This window comes from Piliocolobus tephrosceles, chromosome 3 (genome assembly GCF_002776525.5).
Source record: "Piliocolobus tephrosceles isolate RC106 chromosome 3, ASM277652v3, whole genome shotgun sequence".
NCBI lineage: Eukaryota > Metazoa > Chordata > Mammalia > Primates > Cercopithecidae > Piliocolobus > Piliocolobus tephrosceles.
Genome location: NC_045436.1, coordinates 4,553,064 through 4,572,991, shown reverse-complemented (window position 1 = coordinate 4,572,991; position 19,928 = coordinate 4,553,064). Strand labels below are relative to the sequence as shown.

At 38.1% G+C, this 19,928-nt stretch overlaps 1 protein-coding gene across 3 annotated transcripts in view; it reads left to right on the top strand.

Moving 5' to 3' along the window:
• The window catches only part of SNX25 (sorting nexin 25), a 144,686-nt gene that overhangs the window by 28,091 nt on the left and 96,667 nt on the right, over positions 1 to 19,928 (top strand). For all 3 annotated transcript variants that reach the window (XM_023220987.2, XM_023220988.2, XM_023220990.2), the window contains exons 2-3: positions 7,180 to 7,264; positions 18,759 to 18,975. In XM_023220987.2, the coding sequence (XP_023076755.2) occupies positions 7,180 to 7,264; positions 18,759 to 18,975 (302 nt within the window). The remainder of the gene's footprint in view (positions 1 to 7,179; positions 7,265 to 18,758; positions 18,976 to 19,928) is intronic.

Genomic DNA, 19,928 nt, shown 5'->3' with positions numbered 1-19,928 from the left:
TCATCTTGAGGCATATTAGCCCAGATAAAAAGCAAGCTAGAGAGGAGAGTGGCTGGGTCAAGGACCCACGTTAGTAAATGCACAGTGGAGCCCGCCTGCCGTGGGGGCCTGTGTTCTTCCTCTTAACATGGCTGCTTGACTTCCAGGTGGGGAATGACGCTATGGCTCACGTGACAATCTTTTGTCAGAATCTTAGTCATATTAGGTGTAGGTGACCTTTTGAGTTTCTTAGTCCCTTCTCATCCTTCTGAGGAGGGATATGCCTATTTTCTTCATTTCTTTGGTTTGGAATAAATTAGTCTTTGAGGCTGAGGCGGAATATCATTGTTTTGAAAGAGGTCCTGGTTTTGAGAATATCATAGTTTAAGAATGAGAGTATCAGTCATGAGATCGCAGTAGATTGTCAGATGCTGAGTATACTTGGAGAGACTCAGCCATGTGACGGCTCCATGTGGTTAATGATGATTTTTGGGGAGTTTGTGTTTGCTTTTATAAGATGAACCATTTCAGTAGCTTTATAGGATATTACACTTGTCACCCCTTGAACTCTGTACAACTGTTTTCCTTTACAAAATAGCACCAAAAATACATTAAACTTTTAAACGTATGTAGTGGAGGCGAGAGCACTTGTTTACTTGAGAAGACCAGGTAATAGGCATGAAAAATAATTGCGAGTTACAGGTTGGCTGTTCTGCCGGTGAGCAGTGTCCTACTTAGAAACAGCGGACAATGAGGTGTGGATATTGGCTGGATTCCAGGGAGTTCCTGGTGGTTCAGTTGCTCCTGGTGTCTGAGTACTCAGGTTTCTCTGCCTGGCTTCTCTCTGGTTTCTGTAGCCTTGACACAAAGATAGTTTGAGCACATTATGGCTGGTACTCTGGAGTAAACAGAAAGCTGACATATATTCAGAAAAGGGTTTATTGATAAAATGTGTGCGCATTGTCACATATATTAAAGAAAAGGCTTCAGCCAAGTGCGGTGGCTCACGCCTGTAATCCCAGTACTTTGGGAGGCCGAGGCGGGCGGATCACAAGGTCAAGAGATCAAGACCATCCTAGCTAACATGGTGAAATTCCATCTCTGCTAAAAATACAAAAATTAGTCAGGCGTGGTGGCGGGCGCCTGTAGTCCCAGCTACTTGGGAGGCTGAGGCAGGAGAATTGCTTGAATTCAGGAGGCGGAGGTTGCAGTGAGCCGAGAACACACCACTGCACTCCAGCCTGGTTGACAGAGCAAGACTCTGTCTCAAAAGGAAAAAAAAAGAAAAGCTTTCAAGTTTTGCTCTGTCTTTAGAAAAATACTCTAAAAATGTTCTTAAAATGTTCTCTGTCTCCAGAAAAACTCACTGGGTAATTAAAAATGATCTTGATACGTTGTTTTCAAATAGGTTTAAATCTTAAAATGAAGACAAACTTTATTTTTGTTGTTGTTTTTTAAATCTTTTTTTATCTTTTGCTTTCTTTATTTTTTGATTTTGGTTTTTTTGTGTGTGTTGTTCACTTTATTTATTTAAATAGAAATAAGGTGTCTATTTTACAGGACAGTGGTCTGGTTCACCAAGAGCTTTTATGAGTTAATATTGTGATATGGATACTGAAAACTTATACTGAAGATGATCACTTATCCTTTGTGACAGTGTATTTTGAACATGTCTTTTCTTTCATCTTCCCTAAAACAGGCATTTTAGGAAGATGATTGTTTGGAAGAGGCTGCCTTTACCTGAGGCCTATGCTAGCATAATAGAACAAGTCTTGGGGGAAATCTGCCTTGTGAAGTTCCTTTTTTTCAAACCTATAAATAGGAGAATGAAGACAATTATTGCTTGGTTATCCTCAGAGCCACAGGAATTTATTCATGTTTTAAATTTGTTGAATTTTCATTACCTTCTTTCTCTTTTTTTCTGAAATTTCATCTTGGGGAAAATGATTAGTGGATTCTACCCTTTTGACCTGAAAGAAATAGAGGTATGTAGTGGCTGCTCATTCAGACATGAGGAGATTCTGGCTTCATAAATATTAAATCCCGTAAAAAGGAATTTCCATGCAGAATGTGTACAGAAAACTGTTTTTCCTCTACTTTTGTACCACAGCACACATAAACATAGAAGATTTTTGTGACGAAATGTGTGGGTTTTTTTCCCCACACACCAAGCAGCAGACACCAGCAGGGTGCCCTGTAATTGTTCCAGCACCGTCTACCTGGAGACAGTGTCAGGTTAAGGGAGGCTCAGTCCCCAAGAGCCCTCAACCCCCCACCCCCAACATCAGTCTGTAAGTCTGGGCCTCTGGAACTTCTGACCAACCAGCTTCAATTTGAGGTGCCCATGACCCCCTTTTGGGTTCAGTTAATTTGTTGGAACAGCTCACAGAACTCAGGGAAACGCTTACTTACTTTTACTGTTTTTTTGTAAAAGATATTGCAAAGGATACAGATGAAGAAATGCTATGGTGAGGTATGGGGGAAGGGTGCGGAGCTTTCATGCCCTCCCTGGGCACCACCCTGCAGGAACCTCACATGTTCAGCTGTCCCGAAGCTCACCGAGCCGTCCTCTGGAGCTTGCCTTCCTCTAGAGTATAGGGTGGGACTCTCTGATAGGAGGGTCTTAAGACCCACAGCCAGAAGGCAGGGGACCCTGAGAGTGGAAGGAGGGCAGAAAAATGTCAGAGGCCTCGCGGCCAGACACACCCAACATTGTAACAACAGCCTGGAACAAAAGACTGGCTGTGGGAGTTAGGAGCCGGGAACCCTGGATGAAACCCGACATGTATCACAACACTGCACAGAGTAACCCAGTTATTTTTGGCCCGTGAGGTGTTTTTTTCTCTTTCCTGTTCTCCTGGCTTACAGATTCTCCATCAGGCTATGGGGATGAGATAGGAACAAAAAACTGTGTTCTTTCTAGTAAGGGCCAGTGACTCCTAGCGGGTAGGGTGTGGGAGCTTCAGAACCAGATTGGAAAATCAGATTGAAAGAATAATAGGTAGAGGTTTTGCTTAAATAGAGCTAAAATAGAAAACATTATTCTCGTAAACCCATCTCCCCTGCAATTTGATTTTTATTATGGCAAAATGCTTATAAAATGTGCTATCTAAACCATTTTTGAGTATACAGTTCAGTGATATTAAATACATTTATAATGTTGTGCAACCATTGCTACCATCTATCTCCATAACTGTTTTCATCTTGTAAAACTGAAACTCTGCTAGGCACGGTGACTCATGCCTGTAATCCCAGCACTTTGGGAGGCCTAGATGGGAGGATCACTCGAGGCCAGGAGTTCATGACCAACCTGGGCAACATGGTGAAACTCCCATCTTTACAAAAAACTTAAAACATAGCGAAACACACAGAGACACACACTTGTAGTTCTGGCTACTCAGAAGGCTGAGGTGGAAGGATTGCTTGAGCCCAGGAGATCGAGGCTACAGTGAGACAAGATTGCACCACTACACTCCAGCCTGGGTGACAGAGTGAGACCTTATCAAAAAACAACCCCCCCACCAAACTGAAACTCTATACCCTTTAAACATTAACTCACCATTCCCCCCGTCCCCTAGCTCTTAGAGAAACCACCATTTTATCATTAAATAGACGAAAGGCCTTATTCAGATGTAGTCAGTGTGACAAACATATGTTTGTATGTTACATGTAAGTATGAAGTAGAGAGATAAAAGAAATACACAGACACATGGCAAGAGGTAGTAGATCCATAACTAGGAAGATAAAAAATAAGAATAAAAAATAAAAATTTTTGAAGGAAGTTATAAAGATAGACACATATCCAAAGAATATACTTCAGATATGCATGTCAGTCATATTCATGCCCAGCCCTTACAGGCTGTTTCCATTTTAAGAACTCAAATTCAGGAACAACTCTTTGCTTGTTTGTTTGTTTGTTTGTTTGAGACAGTGTCTTGCTATGTTGCCCAGGCTGGAGTGCAGTGATACAGTCATGGGTTACTGCAGCCTTCATCTCCTGGGCTTAGTCAGACCTCCTTACTCAGCCTCCTGAGTAACTGGGACTACAGGTGCCTGCCACCAAGCCCGGCCAATTTTTTAAGTTTTAGATGGGGTTTCACCATGTTAGCCAGGCTGGCCTCAAACTCCTGACCTCGAGTGATCCATCCGCCTCTGCCTCCCAAAGTGCTGGGATTATAGGCATGAGCCACTACCACCGGCCAGGAACTTCTTTAAAAAGTTTTTTGGCTTTGGTTTTGTCATTCGATCAGTATTGTTCATTTAACTATTTGCCAAAGCATTGAGAAGTTGTGATTAAAATTATTTAGCAGTGTAGACCTCTGAAAGCGTTTAACTCAATTAAATATTACCCCCAAAATTCGTAAGTTGTTTAAATATCTGCCTGATGTTTTAAAAGCAGTAGAACTTGAAAATTCCTCATTTCCTCCATTTTTTTTCTTCTGTGAACCAAATGAAAAATGTTAAAATTTCAATAAAATCTAGACCATGCATTTAATTTCATAGAGAGCTACCCAGAAACTAGAAAATAGTTTTAAAAGGTCACATGATTTTCTTTTATGCATTAAATGTCTGTCTATATGTGATTATGGTTAAGATTTTTAAAAAATTCCTTGGGAAAGTGTTGAATGCTATATGTTAATTTGAGCATAAACGAATGTCTTTTCTTTCTTGGGTGCAACATGTACATCTTATGGTTTTAAAAAAATTCCACTAAGAAATCTTGAATCTATGTCTTTTTTTCCTCTTTTTTTATAAGGTCACCAGAAGACTTTTGTTTGTTTTTAATAACAGCAAGCACGAACAGGGATGACATCCTTGGCACTTGATTGTAGATAGCATGAGACTAATCAAGGACTGGAAATTCGCCACTCTCAGTTGGGTGGCCTGGGGCTGTGGGATTGATTGCATCTGTGCTGCTCTGGCCTCTGCTTGAGAACAAAGTGGTTCTCCACACTGGTTTGTAGGATGAGGGTGACAGTAGCATTAGCCTTTTAGATCTCCAAGTTATGTGGCAGTGCTGGTCAAGAACTTGTGATACTTCTCCCCTGAAAAAAAAAATGTTCTGCAATTTTTTTCTTTTTTTTCTTCCAAACCAGTAAGTAGACCCCAATTATGTTATACATGCTTTTGATTACTGTGATATGTGATCAAGTAAAAAAATCTTTTTAATGTAGTCTCACTAGACAGATAGTGGGGTTTTAATTCTATAGTCTCTCCTTTAAGAAAAAAAAGAAAAAAAAATGCCAAACAGTATCTTTTCTTTTCTTTTTTTTCTCCCCAGATAGAGTCTTGCTCTCTCACTTGGGCTGGAGTGCAGTGGTGAGATCTCACCTCACTGCAATGTACGTCTCCTGGGTTCAAGCTATTCTCATGCCTCAGCCTGCCGAGTAGGTGGGATTACAGGTGCCCGCCACCAGGCCCAGCTAATTTTTGTATTTTTAGTAGAGACGAGGTCTCACTGTGTTGGCCAGGCTGGACTCAAACTCCTGACCTCAAGTGATCTGCCAGCCTCGGCCTCCCAAAGTGCTAGGATTATAAGTGTGAGCCACTGCACCCAGCCCAAAGCAGTATCTTTATACAGTTATTTATTTACTTTTAACATCACTTGCTGCTATACAGACACACATAGACTTAAAATTCTGTACCTCTTGCCTAGAGGAAACCACTTTTAAAAGTATTTGTGCTTGCAAACATTTTCCCATAATAGAAAACTTTCCATGAAGGTATATATATATCTTTTTAATGGTATACCATAATTTATTTAACTCTTTGTCTATTGACATATATATAAAAACTTGCGTTACTTCCAATTTTTTTGCCCCTATAATTAGTATAGCAGTAAAATTCCTTGTACTTTTTCACATTTCTGTTGGGCAGAGTCCTAGGAGTAGCAATGCAGAATAGAAAGTCCTTTAGGCTGGGTACGGTGGCTCACGCCTATAATCCCAGCACTCTGGGAGGCCGAGGCAGGTGATCACATGAGGTCAGGAGTTCCAGACCAGCCTGGCCAACATGGCGAAAACCCATCTCTACTAGAAATAAAAAATTAGCTGGGTGTGGTGTCGTGCGCCCGAAGTCCCAGCTACTCTGGAGGCTAAGGAGAAGTGCTTGAATCTGGGAGGTGGAGGTTGCAGTGAGCTAAGTGGTTGCATTGAGCGCCACTGTACTCCAGCCTGGGCAACATGTGAGACTCAAAAAAGTCCTTTAAAATTTTGATATATGTGGCTCAGTTGCCTTCTTAAAAGCTTGTAGAAATAGATATTTCCCCCGACAATATATGAAAACAACCATTTCCCGTGTCCTTGTGAACATTGGATACGTGAGTCCTTTCCTCTGCTTTGGCAGTCTGATGGTGTCTCGTTGCTCTAATTTGCATTCCTCTAATAAAAAAGGGGATTGCATTTTTTTGTCATACATTTTTTGGTCATTTGTTTATCTTTTATGATTTCCCTTTCAACTTCTTTGTTTGGTTTTCTTTTGAGTTATTTTTCTTACTTTTGGAGTCTGTATGTAATAATATTTCTTTGTTATGCATGTTATAGATATTGTCTCCTAGTCTATCATTTATATTTCGTTTGCATCATCTTTTGTGAAACAAGAATTTTGTATTTTAGGTAGTCAGATTTGTCATTTATTTTCCCTTTCATACCATTTGGATTTTGTGTTTTATTTTAGAGAAACCTTTTCCATTCCAAGATTATAAAAAGCTGCTCCCGTATTTCCTCTTAATTCTTTTTTAGTTTAAAACATGTTTAGCTGCTTAATCTTTTTGGAGTTATTTATATGCAAAGTGTAAGACGATAACCTTTTATTCCCATGTGAATATCAAATTATTCCAACATCATTTACTGAATAGTGTGTGATTTTTATCATTAATTTCATTTTTTAAAGAAAATTATGTTCTTAATTTGCACATATATAGCTACATCGGTTTGTGTACTCTCTACCATTGTGTTGATTTATTTATTCCTATACAGTCACTATACTGTTTTGATATCTGGTAGGGAAAATCCTTCCTTAATTTTTTTTTCCAAAAAATTTTAACCTTAAGCATTTATTTACTTTTGTGGAAAAACTTCCATTATTCGTTAAGCCTTATTTTAATGCTTGTTTAGATGGCATTTCATACCTTTGATTTTGTTTTTATATGTGATTTATTCATTCAGTAATCTGCTTTGTATTTTTTTCCTTTCGTTTCAGAGTCCTATGTATGGAAACTGGCATGAATCAGCTCAGTCTAGAAGGGTAGTAATTTCTCATAATATGGATAAAGCTCTGAAAGAAGGTAAGGATTAAATGAGAGTATGTAAGTACCATGTAAAGCAATTCATTATGTTCTAAAAGGAAAATAATAATCTCCAGCAAATTTATTCTTCTTGTCTGCATGTGGCATTAGGAATTTTTTCTTCATGAGTTTGTATTTGGTGACTAAATACATCCATGTTTTGTTTGCATGTAAGGGATTTACACATTTGTTGAGTAGACATTTCCAGATCATGTGAAACTAGCCAGCCATGTTGAGCTAGTTCCATCATATGAAGCACAAATCTCTTCTCTCTTTTCTAAAATGGGTTTTAGGAATTTTTTTTTCTTCTAGCTATAACCTAGAGAAAGCATGTTGGGGATAAGTAGACTCAGGCTCACTCACAGACAAACCAGTTAAACCCAAGTAAGTGATGGTAGTCTTTCAGAGGAATGAGCATGCAATGAAGCTTGATTGAAGAAGGCAGAAGCGGGGTGGTGGAAGGTAAAATATGGCTATGTCTGGAAGTGGGAATAAATAAATAAGTGTGCTTTTAAATATTAAAATTTCAAAAGATAATGTATTTTGAGGATCAAATGAAGGTTTAAGAAAGATTTTAAATATCAAATTTCTAAAAACAGTGACAGTTTCAGTTAATTTTCAGAAAACAAGCCGTGAGTTTTTCAGGTGAATACATGGTGTTAGACATGACGTTAAGAGAACTGAATAAGTGATAGGTACATACATAAGTTTTACTCATCATAGTTCACAAAAATCACCATATCAAAATCTGAAAATGAGAGTGCTATATCAGTACAGAAACAGTTTGAAATTGTGTGGATTCATGTAATTTTAGACCTTTGAGGACATAATTAGATTTTTAAAAATATTTCTATTAGTAGTTAAAGTACAATGACATATAAAACTTAGTGGATTTAAAATTTGGCTATTATTCATAATCTCATAATCACGATTTTAGAGTATAGGATTGGCTGGGTGTGGTGGCTCATGCCTGTAATCCTAGCATTTTGGGAGACTGAGGTGGGTGAATTGCTTGAGCCCAGGAGTCCAGCCTGGTAACATGGTGAAACTCTGTCTCTACAAAAAATATAAATATTAACTAGGAATGTTGGCACATGCCGGCAGTCCTAGCTACTTGGGAGGCTGAAGTGGGAGGACTGCTTGAGCCCGAAAGGCAGAGATTTGCAGTGAGCCTGGATTGCACCACTGCACTCCAGTCTGGTAACACAATGAGACCCCATCTCAAAAAAAATGTGCAGGATTTATTCTTAATTGCTTTTATTGAGGTAAAATTTACATACTTTGAAATGTACAAATCTTAATTATACAATTCAGTAATTTTCATAAATGTGCATCACTGTATAACCACCTCATTCAAAATAGAGTACATTTCCATCATTCTAGAAAATTTGCCTCATGCTACCCTTTGATCAACACCGACCCTTCTTGGTATCACTTCATTTTACCTCTTCTAAAAGTTTATGGAAATGGAACCATACAGTGTGTATTCTTTTATGCCTGGCTTCTTTCACTCAGCATAATGTTTTCGAGATTCATCCATATTGTGTGTATCAGTTTATTCTTTGTTACTTTTGGGTGGGTGGTATTCCATTACACTGATCCAGCTATCACAATATGTTTATCCTTTCTCCTGTTGGACATTTGGGTTATTTCTAAGTTTTGGAAAGTTAGTCAATAGTTGCTATCAACAAATATTTCAGTGGACATACATTTTTATTTCTCTTGGATAAATATCTAGCAGTAGAATTGCTGAGCCATAGGATAGTTGTATGTTTAACTTTATAATAAATTACCAAACAGTATTCTAAAATGATTGTGTATTTTTAGACTCTCACCAACAATTTATGAGAGTTCCGGTTGTTTCATATTACCGCCAACATTTGCTGTTGTTTTGTTCGTCTTTTAGCCATTCTGATGGGTGTATCTTATTGTGGCCTTAAATTATGTATCTGTACTGACTATGATATTAAACACCTTGTCATGTGTTATTGACAGTTTTCAGATTTTTATTTGTGATGTGTCTATTCGAGTCTTTCTTTTTTAAACTTAAATTTATTTATAGTTTTTAAAATATCCGGATTCATGTCCTTTGTTAGATATAGATACAGAGAATTTATCTCCTAGTTTGTGAATTGCCTTTTGTTTTCTTAATGCTATCTTTGGGTGGTTGTTTTCAATTTTGATAAAGTCCAGTTTACCAGTCTTTTTTTCCTGTCTGTTCTTTAGATAGATAAGATGATGATGATTTTTTTTTTCAAGTTCACCAGTTTTTTTTTTCTGTCTCATCTCCAATCTGTAGTTAAGTGCATCCAGTGAAATTTTTATTGCACACTTTGTGCTTTTCGTGTCTGTCTAGAATTTCCATTTGGTTCTTTTTTCTTGTTGTTGTTTCTGTAATTTTTGCTTCTCTGCTGAGATTCTCTCATCTGTCAATTATTATGACATTTTTATTTTTAATTTCTTGAACATATTTTGTAGTAGCTGCTTTAAAGTTCTTTTATGCTAATTCCGACATCCGGGCTATCTTGATGTTAGTTTCTGTTTACGTCTTTTTCTCTTGACTAGATGTCACATTTTGGGGGTTTCTTCTGATGTCTAGTTGTTTTTTATTGTATACTGGACAATGTGTATGCTGCTTTTTAGACATTCTAGATTCTGTTATCTTCCTTTGAAGAGTTTTTTAGTATGCAGTTTAATTAATGGTTGATCACCTTGAAGATACTTGGTTTTTTATACATTTTCTTAGGATGGGTGTGTTTGGATTTTGTCCTTAATCTAAAGTGAATCCCTCAGTCTGGGGACATAGACTTAACTCCTCTGGTTCATGGCCTGTCCACAATTGCAATGAAAAGCCCAACACCATTAGTGGAATTCTAACTCCAAACTCTGTCTCCCTGGTGGACAGTAGCTGGAGTATCTGCTCAGGTCTTTGAGTCTTCCAGCTGTTGCTTTCCACTGGTCTCCTGTCGTCTTACCCCTATACATGTGTAGTTCACAGTTGACAATTATACATGTGTAGTTCACAGTTGACAGTTATACATGTGTAATTCACAGTTGGCAATGAGTTTGAGAATCTGTACATAGATTTCATGGCGTTTATTTCTTGGCTTTATTTTCAGCAGCCCTGGCAACTCTTAAATCTGTTTCCTGATATATTAAAAAAGAAAAAAAAAAAAAAAGACATTCTCTTCCAGTTTACTGCCTGTACCTCTAAGACTGCTGTTGCCTTTAGGGAAAAGCTGTGTGTAAACATGGATCTTACCTAGTGCCATTCCTGTCTTTCAATAATAGATTCCCTTCTAATTGCTAAGTTTGGTTGCTCTCAGTGCTTTTATATACAGATGGTTCCTGATTTATGATAGTTCAGATTATGATTTGTTTACTTTTGTGGGATGGGATGGGGGTGTTATTAGGATGCAACTCCATCATAAGGTGAGGAACATCTGTAGTTTTTTAATATTTTTTCCAGATTTCCAAATTATTTTCTATAGGAAGGTTAGTCTGATAGAAGCTCTTCTACCACCCCTGGAATTACAACTCTGCCCTTAATATTAAAAAAAATTTTAATTGTGTTAAAATAGACATAAAATTTATCATTATAACCATTTCAAGTATATAGTTCAATAGTGTGTGTGTGTGTGTGTGTGTGTGTGTGTGTGTGTGTGGTGACACGGAGTCTTGCTCTGTTGCCCAGGCTGAAGTGCAGTGGCATGATCTCGGCTCACTGAAACCTCCGCCTCCTGGGCTCAAGCAATTCTTGCGCCTCAGCCTCCCAAGTAGCTGACATTATAGGCACACACCACCATGCCCAGCTAATTTTTGTATTTTTAGTAGAGATGGTGTTTCACCATGTTGGTTAGGTTGGTCTCGAACTCCTGACCTCAAGTGATCCGCCTGCCTCGGCCTCCCAAAGCGTTGGGATTATAGGCGTGAGCCACCGCGCCTGGCCTTACTTCAGTAATGTTAAGTACATCCACATTATCATGCAACCAATCTCTGGAACTGTTTTCATCTTGCAAAACTGAAACTCTTTACTTGTTAAGTGACAACCCCGTTCTCTTCCTCCAGCCACGGTAACCACTGTTCTACTTTTTGTCCCCGTGAATTTGGCTACTCTAAGTATCTTACCTAAGTGGAATCATATAGTATTTCTTTTTGTGTTTGGCTTGTTTTACTCGATGTCCTCAAGTTCCATCCATGTTGTAGCATATGACAGAATTTCCTTCCGTTTTCAGGCTGAATGATATTCCATTGCCTGTGTGTGTGTGTATGTGTGTGTGTGTGTGTGTGTGTATGTGTGTGTGAGTATGTGTGTGTGTGTGTGTGTGTGTGTGTATATGTGTGTGTGTGTGTATGTGCCACATTTTGTTTATCCATTCACTCATCAGTGGACGCTTGGGTTGCTGTCCACCTTTTGGCTATTGTAAATGATGCTGCTATGAACATGAGTGTCTTTAACTTTTGAAGACTTAGAAATTTATCTGTATTTAGACGTGACCTTTATTTTAGACCAGTTTGTTTCAGAAGTACTTGTGGGGAAAAAAGACAGGATAAGGGTTGAGGCTTAGTTGGCAAAAACATTATCCTCAAGCTAATTTGTATTCATTGGTTTCTTCTGAAAGGAAAATGTTTTCCAAAACCTTTGGTTAAGCGTTTTAGTTTATTATACTTCGCCATTTGTTTTTAAACCACATTCTTAATGTTCAATTTTTTTTTTTTTAACCTGTCCTTTGCTTTAAAGTGGTTTTCAGGGAAAAGCTGCTGAAGTTGAGCATTATATAATCTTAAAAAAAGGAGAGCTGGTAGCTGCTAGAAAGTTAGTTATTGGGAGTAAAATTCATGCATTTGGCAGTAGTTATTCAACAGCAACAACAAACAAAACTAGAATCACCTTCCAAGAAAAATTTGACCAGTTAATTTTATGGAGAATTAGAATCTAGAAATGTATATTGAGAAGGCTAAGAGGTTTCATCAGCATTTAGAAAATCTTTAGTGGTTATAATTTGTATCTCTGGAGTGGTTTGATTTACGTTTCTAAACCCGACACCAATATATTTAATTGGAATTCAGAATGTTATTAACTAGCTATAATAGATTTAATATTAATCAAATTGAGGGTCTCGTACATTTGCAAAACATTAAACAATATACTTGTTAAGGCTGAAGTAATTTGAGTTCAGTTATATTAAATGCTTATGAAATATTTATCTAAAAATCTCCTCCTTGGAAGCTAATTTAAACTAGAGAGCATTATGGTACCATTTTATCTTTATGTATCTATTTTATTGTTTTTAGAGTGTGTAATTTAAAAACATTTAAAGAGTTAAGTACCATATAAGGCATGTATATGTGTCTGCATGTATACATGTTCTACATATTTGTGAGTAGATATTTTTATGACTAAATTTGTGCTTGTGTTGTAGCTCAGTATAAGTTAGGATTTAAGTCTTTATGGATTGAATTACAAAGAAGAAAGAAGTAATAGTCAAAAATGCAGAGCAAAATAATATACTCCAGGTTTCTGTGGAACCATAAGAAATACTAAAGCTACAAATGCTCTAAGTTAAATGGCACACTTGAGGAAAGTGATCAAAGCATATGACTGCTCTGTTTTGTTAGCCAGTTTAAAATGTAAAACTATATTTTAGGGGTTCAGATCTAATATGAATGAACTCTTGAGAAGTCAGAACAGTTACCCTTCTGTACCAGATAACCTCAGAAATTTCTCCAAAAGCTACATTTATCAGAAAACTGATAGAAGATAGAAAAAAAAAAAAGACTTCTAAAAATCTTTTTGACTTACCATTAAATCTCAATAGATCTATTGCCTAATTTTCACTAGCCTACCTTGAACTATCTCCAGTGTGGGCCAGATAATTTAATTGTATAATTATTGAGTACATGCTGTTTGTTCAGTGGTGTGTTGAATGTTAAATTGAAAGTTCTTGAATTGAAAATATAATTCTTCATGAGATTGTGTCTTTTTCAAGACCTTGGGGATGCTGACCTCAGACTGTCTTATAAAAGACACTGTCTGCCACACAAAATACTCTGAAAAACAAAAACCCAGACGCAACATACAAAAAAACCCATTGTCTGAATATCTTAGAATTAAAGACCATTACCTTCATTTTTTGCAATTAATGTTACAGGCTTTTTTTTTTTTTTTTTGAGACCGAGTCTTACTCTGTTGCCCAGGCTGGAGTGCAGTGACATGATCTCAGCTCACTGTAACCTCCGCCTCCCGGGTTCAAGCGATTCTCGTGCCTCAGCCTCCCAAGTAGCTTGGGACTACAGGGATGAGCTACCAAGCTCGGCTAACTTTTGTATTTTTAGTAGAGACGGGGTTTCACCATGTTGGCCAGGCTGGTCTTGAACTGACCTCAGGTGATCCACCCGCCTTGGCCTCCCGAAGTACTGGGATTACAGGCGTGAGCCATCATGCCCAGCCCACATATACATTTCAAGGTGAGTACATTTCAGCTAGTTTTGATTGGCTCTTAATGCTTTTCTGAGTTTCAGTGGTAAATATGCCTATAGTAATTGTTATACACAGGATCATAACTTGAAAACAATCACAACAGCAGAAGATACTGCAAGGTCATTGTCAAAGTATAACAGAAGTTTTATGGAGAACAGAACTTGTATATAGAACTTTTAACAGCTTTGGAACAGGTCCTAGATAAGGCAAACCTTATGTGGTAGTCTTTTTTCCAAGGTCCGCCGTATGGCTGTTCCAGATGTCTGGCTGTCTAGAAATTAGACGGTGGCACAGAGGAAGCAAGGCTCGCATGACTTCTCCCACCCTTTAGAAAGCTCAACTCATCAAGTTCTAGTTCGTACTCTTCTCCCAGTGACATGAAATATGTATACTTTTTTTTTGTTGGATAAGTAAATAGCTCCATCAATCACATAAACTAATAACCCCAAATCTTTCCAGAAGATGACTTTCTATTGCATTTTAAAACTTTACAAACCATAAAAGACCATCTAAATGAACAATAGAATTGTTGTTGTTGTTGTTTATCATTGTCATTAGACAAGTTTCCAGTTGAATGAGGACTGTCTCTTTGTTCTAAGAGACCCAGGCGGTGGACTTTTATGACCCATGGGGCTCTACCTCATGAGCAGGACATGTATCTCTGAATTGTATTTCTGAATAGCTCAGGGGAAAAGGCAAGGGTCGAAAAAATGGCCCTCTTGAAGCTCTCTTTCTTATACTGTTTACTTAGCCCATTCCTTTTCTGAAAATTTGTGGGTAGCAATTACCTAACATCCTGTTGTCTAGACGAACGTGGGAGCCTTTTAACTTGTGTCCTCATCTGTAGTTTTTCTCTACTTTGTTATCCTAAATCCTGTTTTCAGTTTAACCTAACTAAAACTAAAGTTCCAATCATGTTACGTCATTCTTGACAATCTCCAGCGGCCTCCTTTTTACCGACTCATTTCTTTGAGAGCAGTTCTAAAACTAGATATACTTGAATGACTGTAGCACCTGAATTTGTGTTGGGTGTTATCATGGCTTTAGAAGGAAGATATTTTTGCCTGGCAGTGGGGATAAGTGTTCTTTCGTTTCTCATTGTGATTAATTATATTGTTTCTGTGTATTTCTGTTTTTTTCTTTAGTTGGCATCTTGATCTTGAATGTTTATTTCTTAATAAAAGCCATGAAATAATTTTATGGTTACGAATTTCTCTGTCTCCTTAAATTGACCCGTAGGGTATGTTTTATTTTGTTCATATGTGTACTTGTGTAAATTAGTTTATGTGGTTATATAATTTATATTTAGAATCATGGCTTTGTTTTCTTCTTCTTTTTTTTTTTGGAGACAGTCTCGCTCCGTCACCCAGGCTGGAGTGCAGTGGCGCAATCTTGGCTCACTGCAACCTACGCCTCCCAGGTTCAAGTGATTCTCCCGCCTCAGCCTGTGGAGTACCTGGGATTACAGGTGCCCACCACCATGCCCGGCTAATTTTTGTATTTTTAGTAGACAGAGTTTCACCACATTGGCCAGGCTGGTCTGGAACTCCTGACCTCAGGTGATCTGCCTGCTTCAGCCTCCCAAAGCGCTGGGATTACAGATGTGAGCCACCGCGCCAAGCCTGTACTTTTTGTATTTAAGTTATGTATAGTTTTATGATACTTAGTTTGAAGAGAAGCATCGTTGCTGGGATTACAAGCCTGAGCCACTACGCCTGGCCTCACCTGTTGGTTCTTTGTGTCTTGTACAGCAGTTTTACAAAGTACAGCCTTTTACATACATTTTTTCATGTAAATGTGTTTTAAACAAACTGGATATCCAGTGGACAAGGATGCTATTTTAGGTTTTGCCTATCTTTTACTCATGCAGCTATCTTGTTCACCTATGTGCAGGACTACAGTGTGCTGAGTAGAAAGAGTGACTGGCAGGTAGGAGACTTGGCTTTGCCACCTCTTTGAGCAAGTCACTTCACTTCTTTGAGCCTCAATTTCCTGAAGGGATGAAACTCACTCACTGTGTAGGAACCATGGTCTATTTGTTTGTTGCCAATAAATGAGATGATCGGATCAACCCATTCCTGTTTTTGCAGTTTCATCTGGATCAGAAACCATTTCCACTGTTTTTCCTTAATGGAATCATATGATTTAGGGATGAGATGTAGCTACCTTTTGCAAAATCTAGAAAACATAACAGCCATATATTCAAATTAATATCTGAAAATGAGCAGAAAATGACTAAGAGTTTCAGATGCCTTGTTTTCTGGTTTTGCTTTTGTTTTACCTTCCCTTTTGTGTCCAGTGCTTAGTGATACGGATATTGATTGCACCTTACATACTAGAAGCCCTCTGTAAATTGTATTTGCTGAGTAGTAAAAGATCGAGGTAGTATCTTTTTTTCTGTCTTTGGCAATTAATTGTTCTCAGCTGGAAGGCACAGTTATCCCTACAACTGAGGCCGCTGGAATCACTCTGAAAATTTATCTAAACCTTTGTATCATTGTGAACAAAGATCTTAATGCTGTGGCATATTTTTGAGTTATGAGATTTAAAATGCTGTTTTATAAATTATTATAAAGCTGAATTGCAAAAATACTGGAAATGTGGAAAAACATTGAATGTACTTCCATGGTTGATATTTCAACCATGAAAAAAGCCATCATAGAATATTAATACAAAAATTGTGCTTCCTTTGACCTGTAGGCCCTTGCGAATATGTGATTCCATTGTGATTCAGTTTTCTAAGAAAAATGACTCCCTCTCCCCACCGTACAATCCCTTCCCCCAGAAAGTTCACCTAAATTTCTTTCTTTTTTCTTTTTTTTTTCTTTCTTTGAGTCAGGGTTTTGCTCGCTCACCTGGGCTGGAATGTAGTGGTGCTGTCTTGACTCACTGCAGCCTCCACCTCCCAGGCTCAAATGATCCTCCCGCCTCAGCCCCAAGTAGCTGGGAATATAGGCCTGCACCACCATATCCGGCTAATTTTTGTATTTTTTGTAGAGATGGGGTTTTGCCATGTTGCCCAGGCTGGTCTCAAGCTCCTGGGCTCAAGTGTTCCTCCCACCTTGGGCTTCCAAAGTTCTGGGATTACAGCCATGAGCCACTGCGCCCAGCCAATTTATTATTCTTAAGCTTCTAAATTGATGTGTAGTGGCCAAGATGCATAAAATGAACCCCAAATTCTAGGCTAAAAACTTGTTTGACAATTATAGGTTAGTTGTTCGTAGGGAATTGTGAAGTAGATCTGGTTCACGTAGGATTCCCAGGGATAAAGTAGCGTGCAGACAAGCAAAGAAAAGCAGGAGGATAAATTATTTATCTGAAATGATGTATAGTCACATCTGTAATTAAGCCCAATCAAATAGTGTTTGAAAAGTTAAAAAAAAAAAAAAAAAACTCTGAGAAACAAGAAGTGATAAAAAATAACCTTGGTACCCTTGAGGTGGAGCAGGATTGTGTAGCTAAATGTTTTTCTCTCTTGGGACCTTGTGGAGAGTCACCACCCAGCCCACCAATATTTTATTTTTGAAAAGACCTAGCTTCTTGCAGACATCACACTGGCTTCAGCTTCTTTCTATGTAGGCTTTAGAAATAGTGCTGTCCAACACAGTAGAGCATCCTAAATGTGGCTGGTTCAAATTGAGATTGCTGAAAGAATAAAATATATACCAGATTACAGAGCTTAGTATGAAAAAAAGCAAATTTTTTTACTTTAAAAAAACGTTTTAAATATTGATTACGTGTTGAGATAATATTGTGAATATATTTTGTTAAATGAATATATTTTGTTAAATGAATATATTATTAAAGTGAATTTTACCTGTTTATACTTTTTTATTGTTTATCTTATTTTTTATGAGCTTCTTGTTGTGGTATCTTTTTACTTTTTTAGTGTGTCTTCTAGAAAACTTAAAACTTACATTTGTGGTTCTCATATTCATATTAGATAGCACTGGTCTATGGCTAGGCTTTCCTAATTCCGAGGCACAGATTTAAGAACATAGGCACTAAAAATCTTCCAAAGAAGGTGACTGGCCACAGAGGCTGAGCCTAGTGTGATAATCCAAGACTGGTTTATGGGATTCTTCCTATGTTAGTTGAGGTCTTGTTACGAGACAGAAAGCACAATGTAATTGAACAGGGAAAATTAAATATAAAGAATTATTAATGTACAACATGGGATTAAGTACTAAGGAGTAAAGAGACACTAAAGAATATAGAAAGAGCAGATACTGGAAGCAGCCATTCCCGCTAGGGCTGAGGCAGAGCACCTTAGGACAGAATAAATTTGGAAGAAGTTTCCTTCTTTACCTTAGAATTGAGATCCAGGCCTTGGAGAAGGCACAACCTTGGCCCACTTGATGGTGAAGAAGGTTGAGCAGATACCACAGGCGAGGGGGAGCCACCCATAGGAGCCAGCAGAATTCTCTCGGAAGCTGCCCTGTGGATGGCACTGGAACTCGCTATTGGGGTAAACACCGTCGGGTGCCATGCCTGCTGCTAAATGTGGCAGGAACAGAGGAGAACACACAGGAACTGGGGAGAACAGCTCCTTCCTCCTCCAGTTACCCTCCAGCATGTGCTACTGATAGACTTAACGTTATGCCAGTGGGCAAAGAAACTGACGGTGTTTGCAGGGCCCAGCTCCAGTATCATAGAGCAGGACAAAAAGGCTGAATTCAGAGTGGAGAGGCAATAGATCGATAATGGGTACACTTCGTAAGTGTATTGCTCTGATTTTTTAGTGAATTTAGGTAGTTTGGCGCCAAGGTAGAATATTTTAAAATAGGGCTCTGTAGGAAAATTTAGGACGTGGTCACCATACCTAAACATTCTAGTTAGATGAGAATCTTTCGTTTTAAAAGACTTAGGAGTTCTCATGAGTTCTGTTTTCTCCTCTCTTTAACTTTACACAGTGAATATTAAATAGTTAGGTGGCCAGTTTCCAATAGAAATGCGGTCTTGGTGTTTGCTTCTTTCATTTGTTTTACTCATTGCTTTGTTTATTCCTGGTAGTGTTCGACTACAGTTATAGAGATTACATTCTGTCCTGGTATGGAAACCTCAGCAGAGATGAGGGACAACTTTACCATCTGCTCTTGGAAGACTTTTGGGAAATTGCCAGACAGCTGCACCACAGACTGAGTCACGTGGATGTGGTTAAAGTTGTCTGCAATGATGTTGTGAGGACTCTACTCACTCATTTCTGTGACCTGAAAGCTGCTAATGCCAGGTAACTGTTATAAGCAACTTACCCCCTTTTTTTGTGTTACATTTTTTTTTTAATTGAGTAAGGGGTCAAAGTCAAGATAAAACTCTAGAATATTCTGCCTATTGCTGGCACTTGCTTGAAAATGTAGATTTATTAAGGGGGAATAATTATTGTGTTCTGATAGAGTAGTTTTGTTTTTCACTTTCTGCTGGAAAACCACTTTATAAATACAATTAATTCTATAAATAAACAGTAAAATGAATTTTACTGAGCCAGCACTGTGATGATCTTATAGTATTATGAGTACCTAGACATAAAAAATGTAAATATAGTGTTTTCTAGCATGAGCAGAGTGAATGAGTTTACAGTATTTAGATAAATTTAAATATGGTTCATGTTTCTTTTTGTGAGTCCTGTGTTGAACTCTGTTGCATCACGATATCCTGAAAACTGATTTTCAAAGGTACTTAATATTGGAGCTTCTGGGCTTTAACTAGAGAGATTTCATTATGAAAGTAGCTAATATTTAGGCTTATTAGCCCTTTGTATTGTTACATAACAGTTGTACATATTGGAGCTTGTAGGCTTTAATTAGAGAAATTTCATTATGAAAGTAGCTAATATTTAGGCTTGTTAGCCCTTTGTATTGTTATGTACCTAACAATTGTACATAAAAAGCTGTCCAACTGAAATGAGTAGCCTTCTGCCTGTGTGGATATGGACACGGTTGGAACAGGAATGGGAATAGTTAATGTGGCCTCTTCTCGCCTTCAGGGAAGAGGTAAAGTATTTAGATGACGTCACCCTTCTGCCCTGTGATGCTGTTCATGTAGGCGACCTTGCTGCTGAATGCGGCTGTGCAGCAGGTCTCCATTCTAGCTGTCTTGCCCCTTCCTGTGACTCTTCTTCCCTCCCTCAGGTTTATGAGGCAAAAATCCACAGAGCCGTGACATGCCCACTGTTTTCCAGCTTCC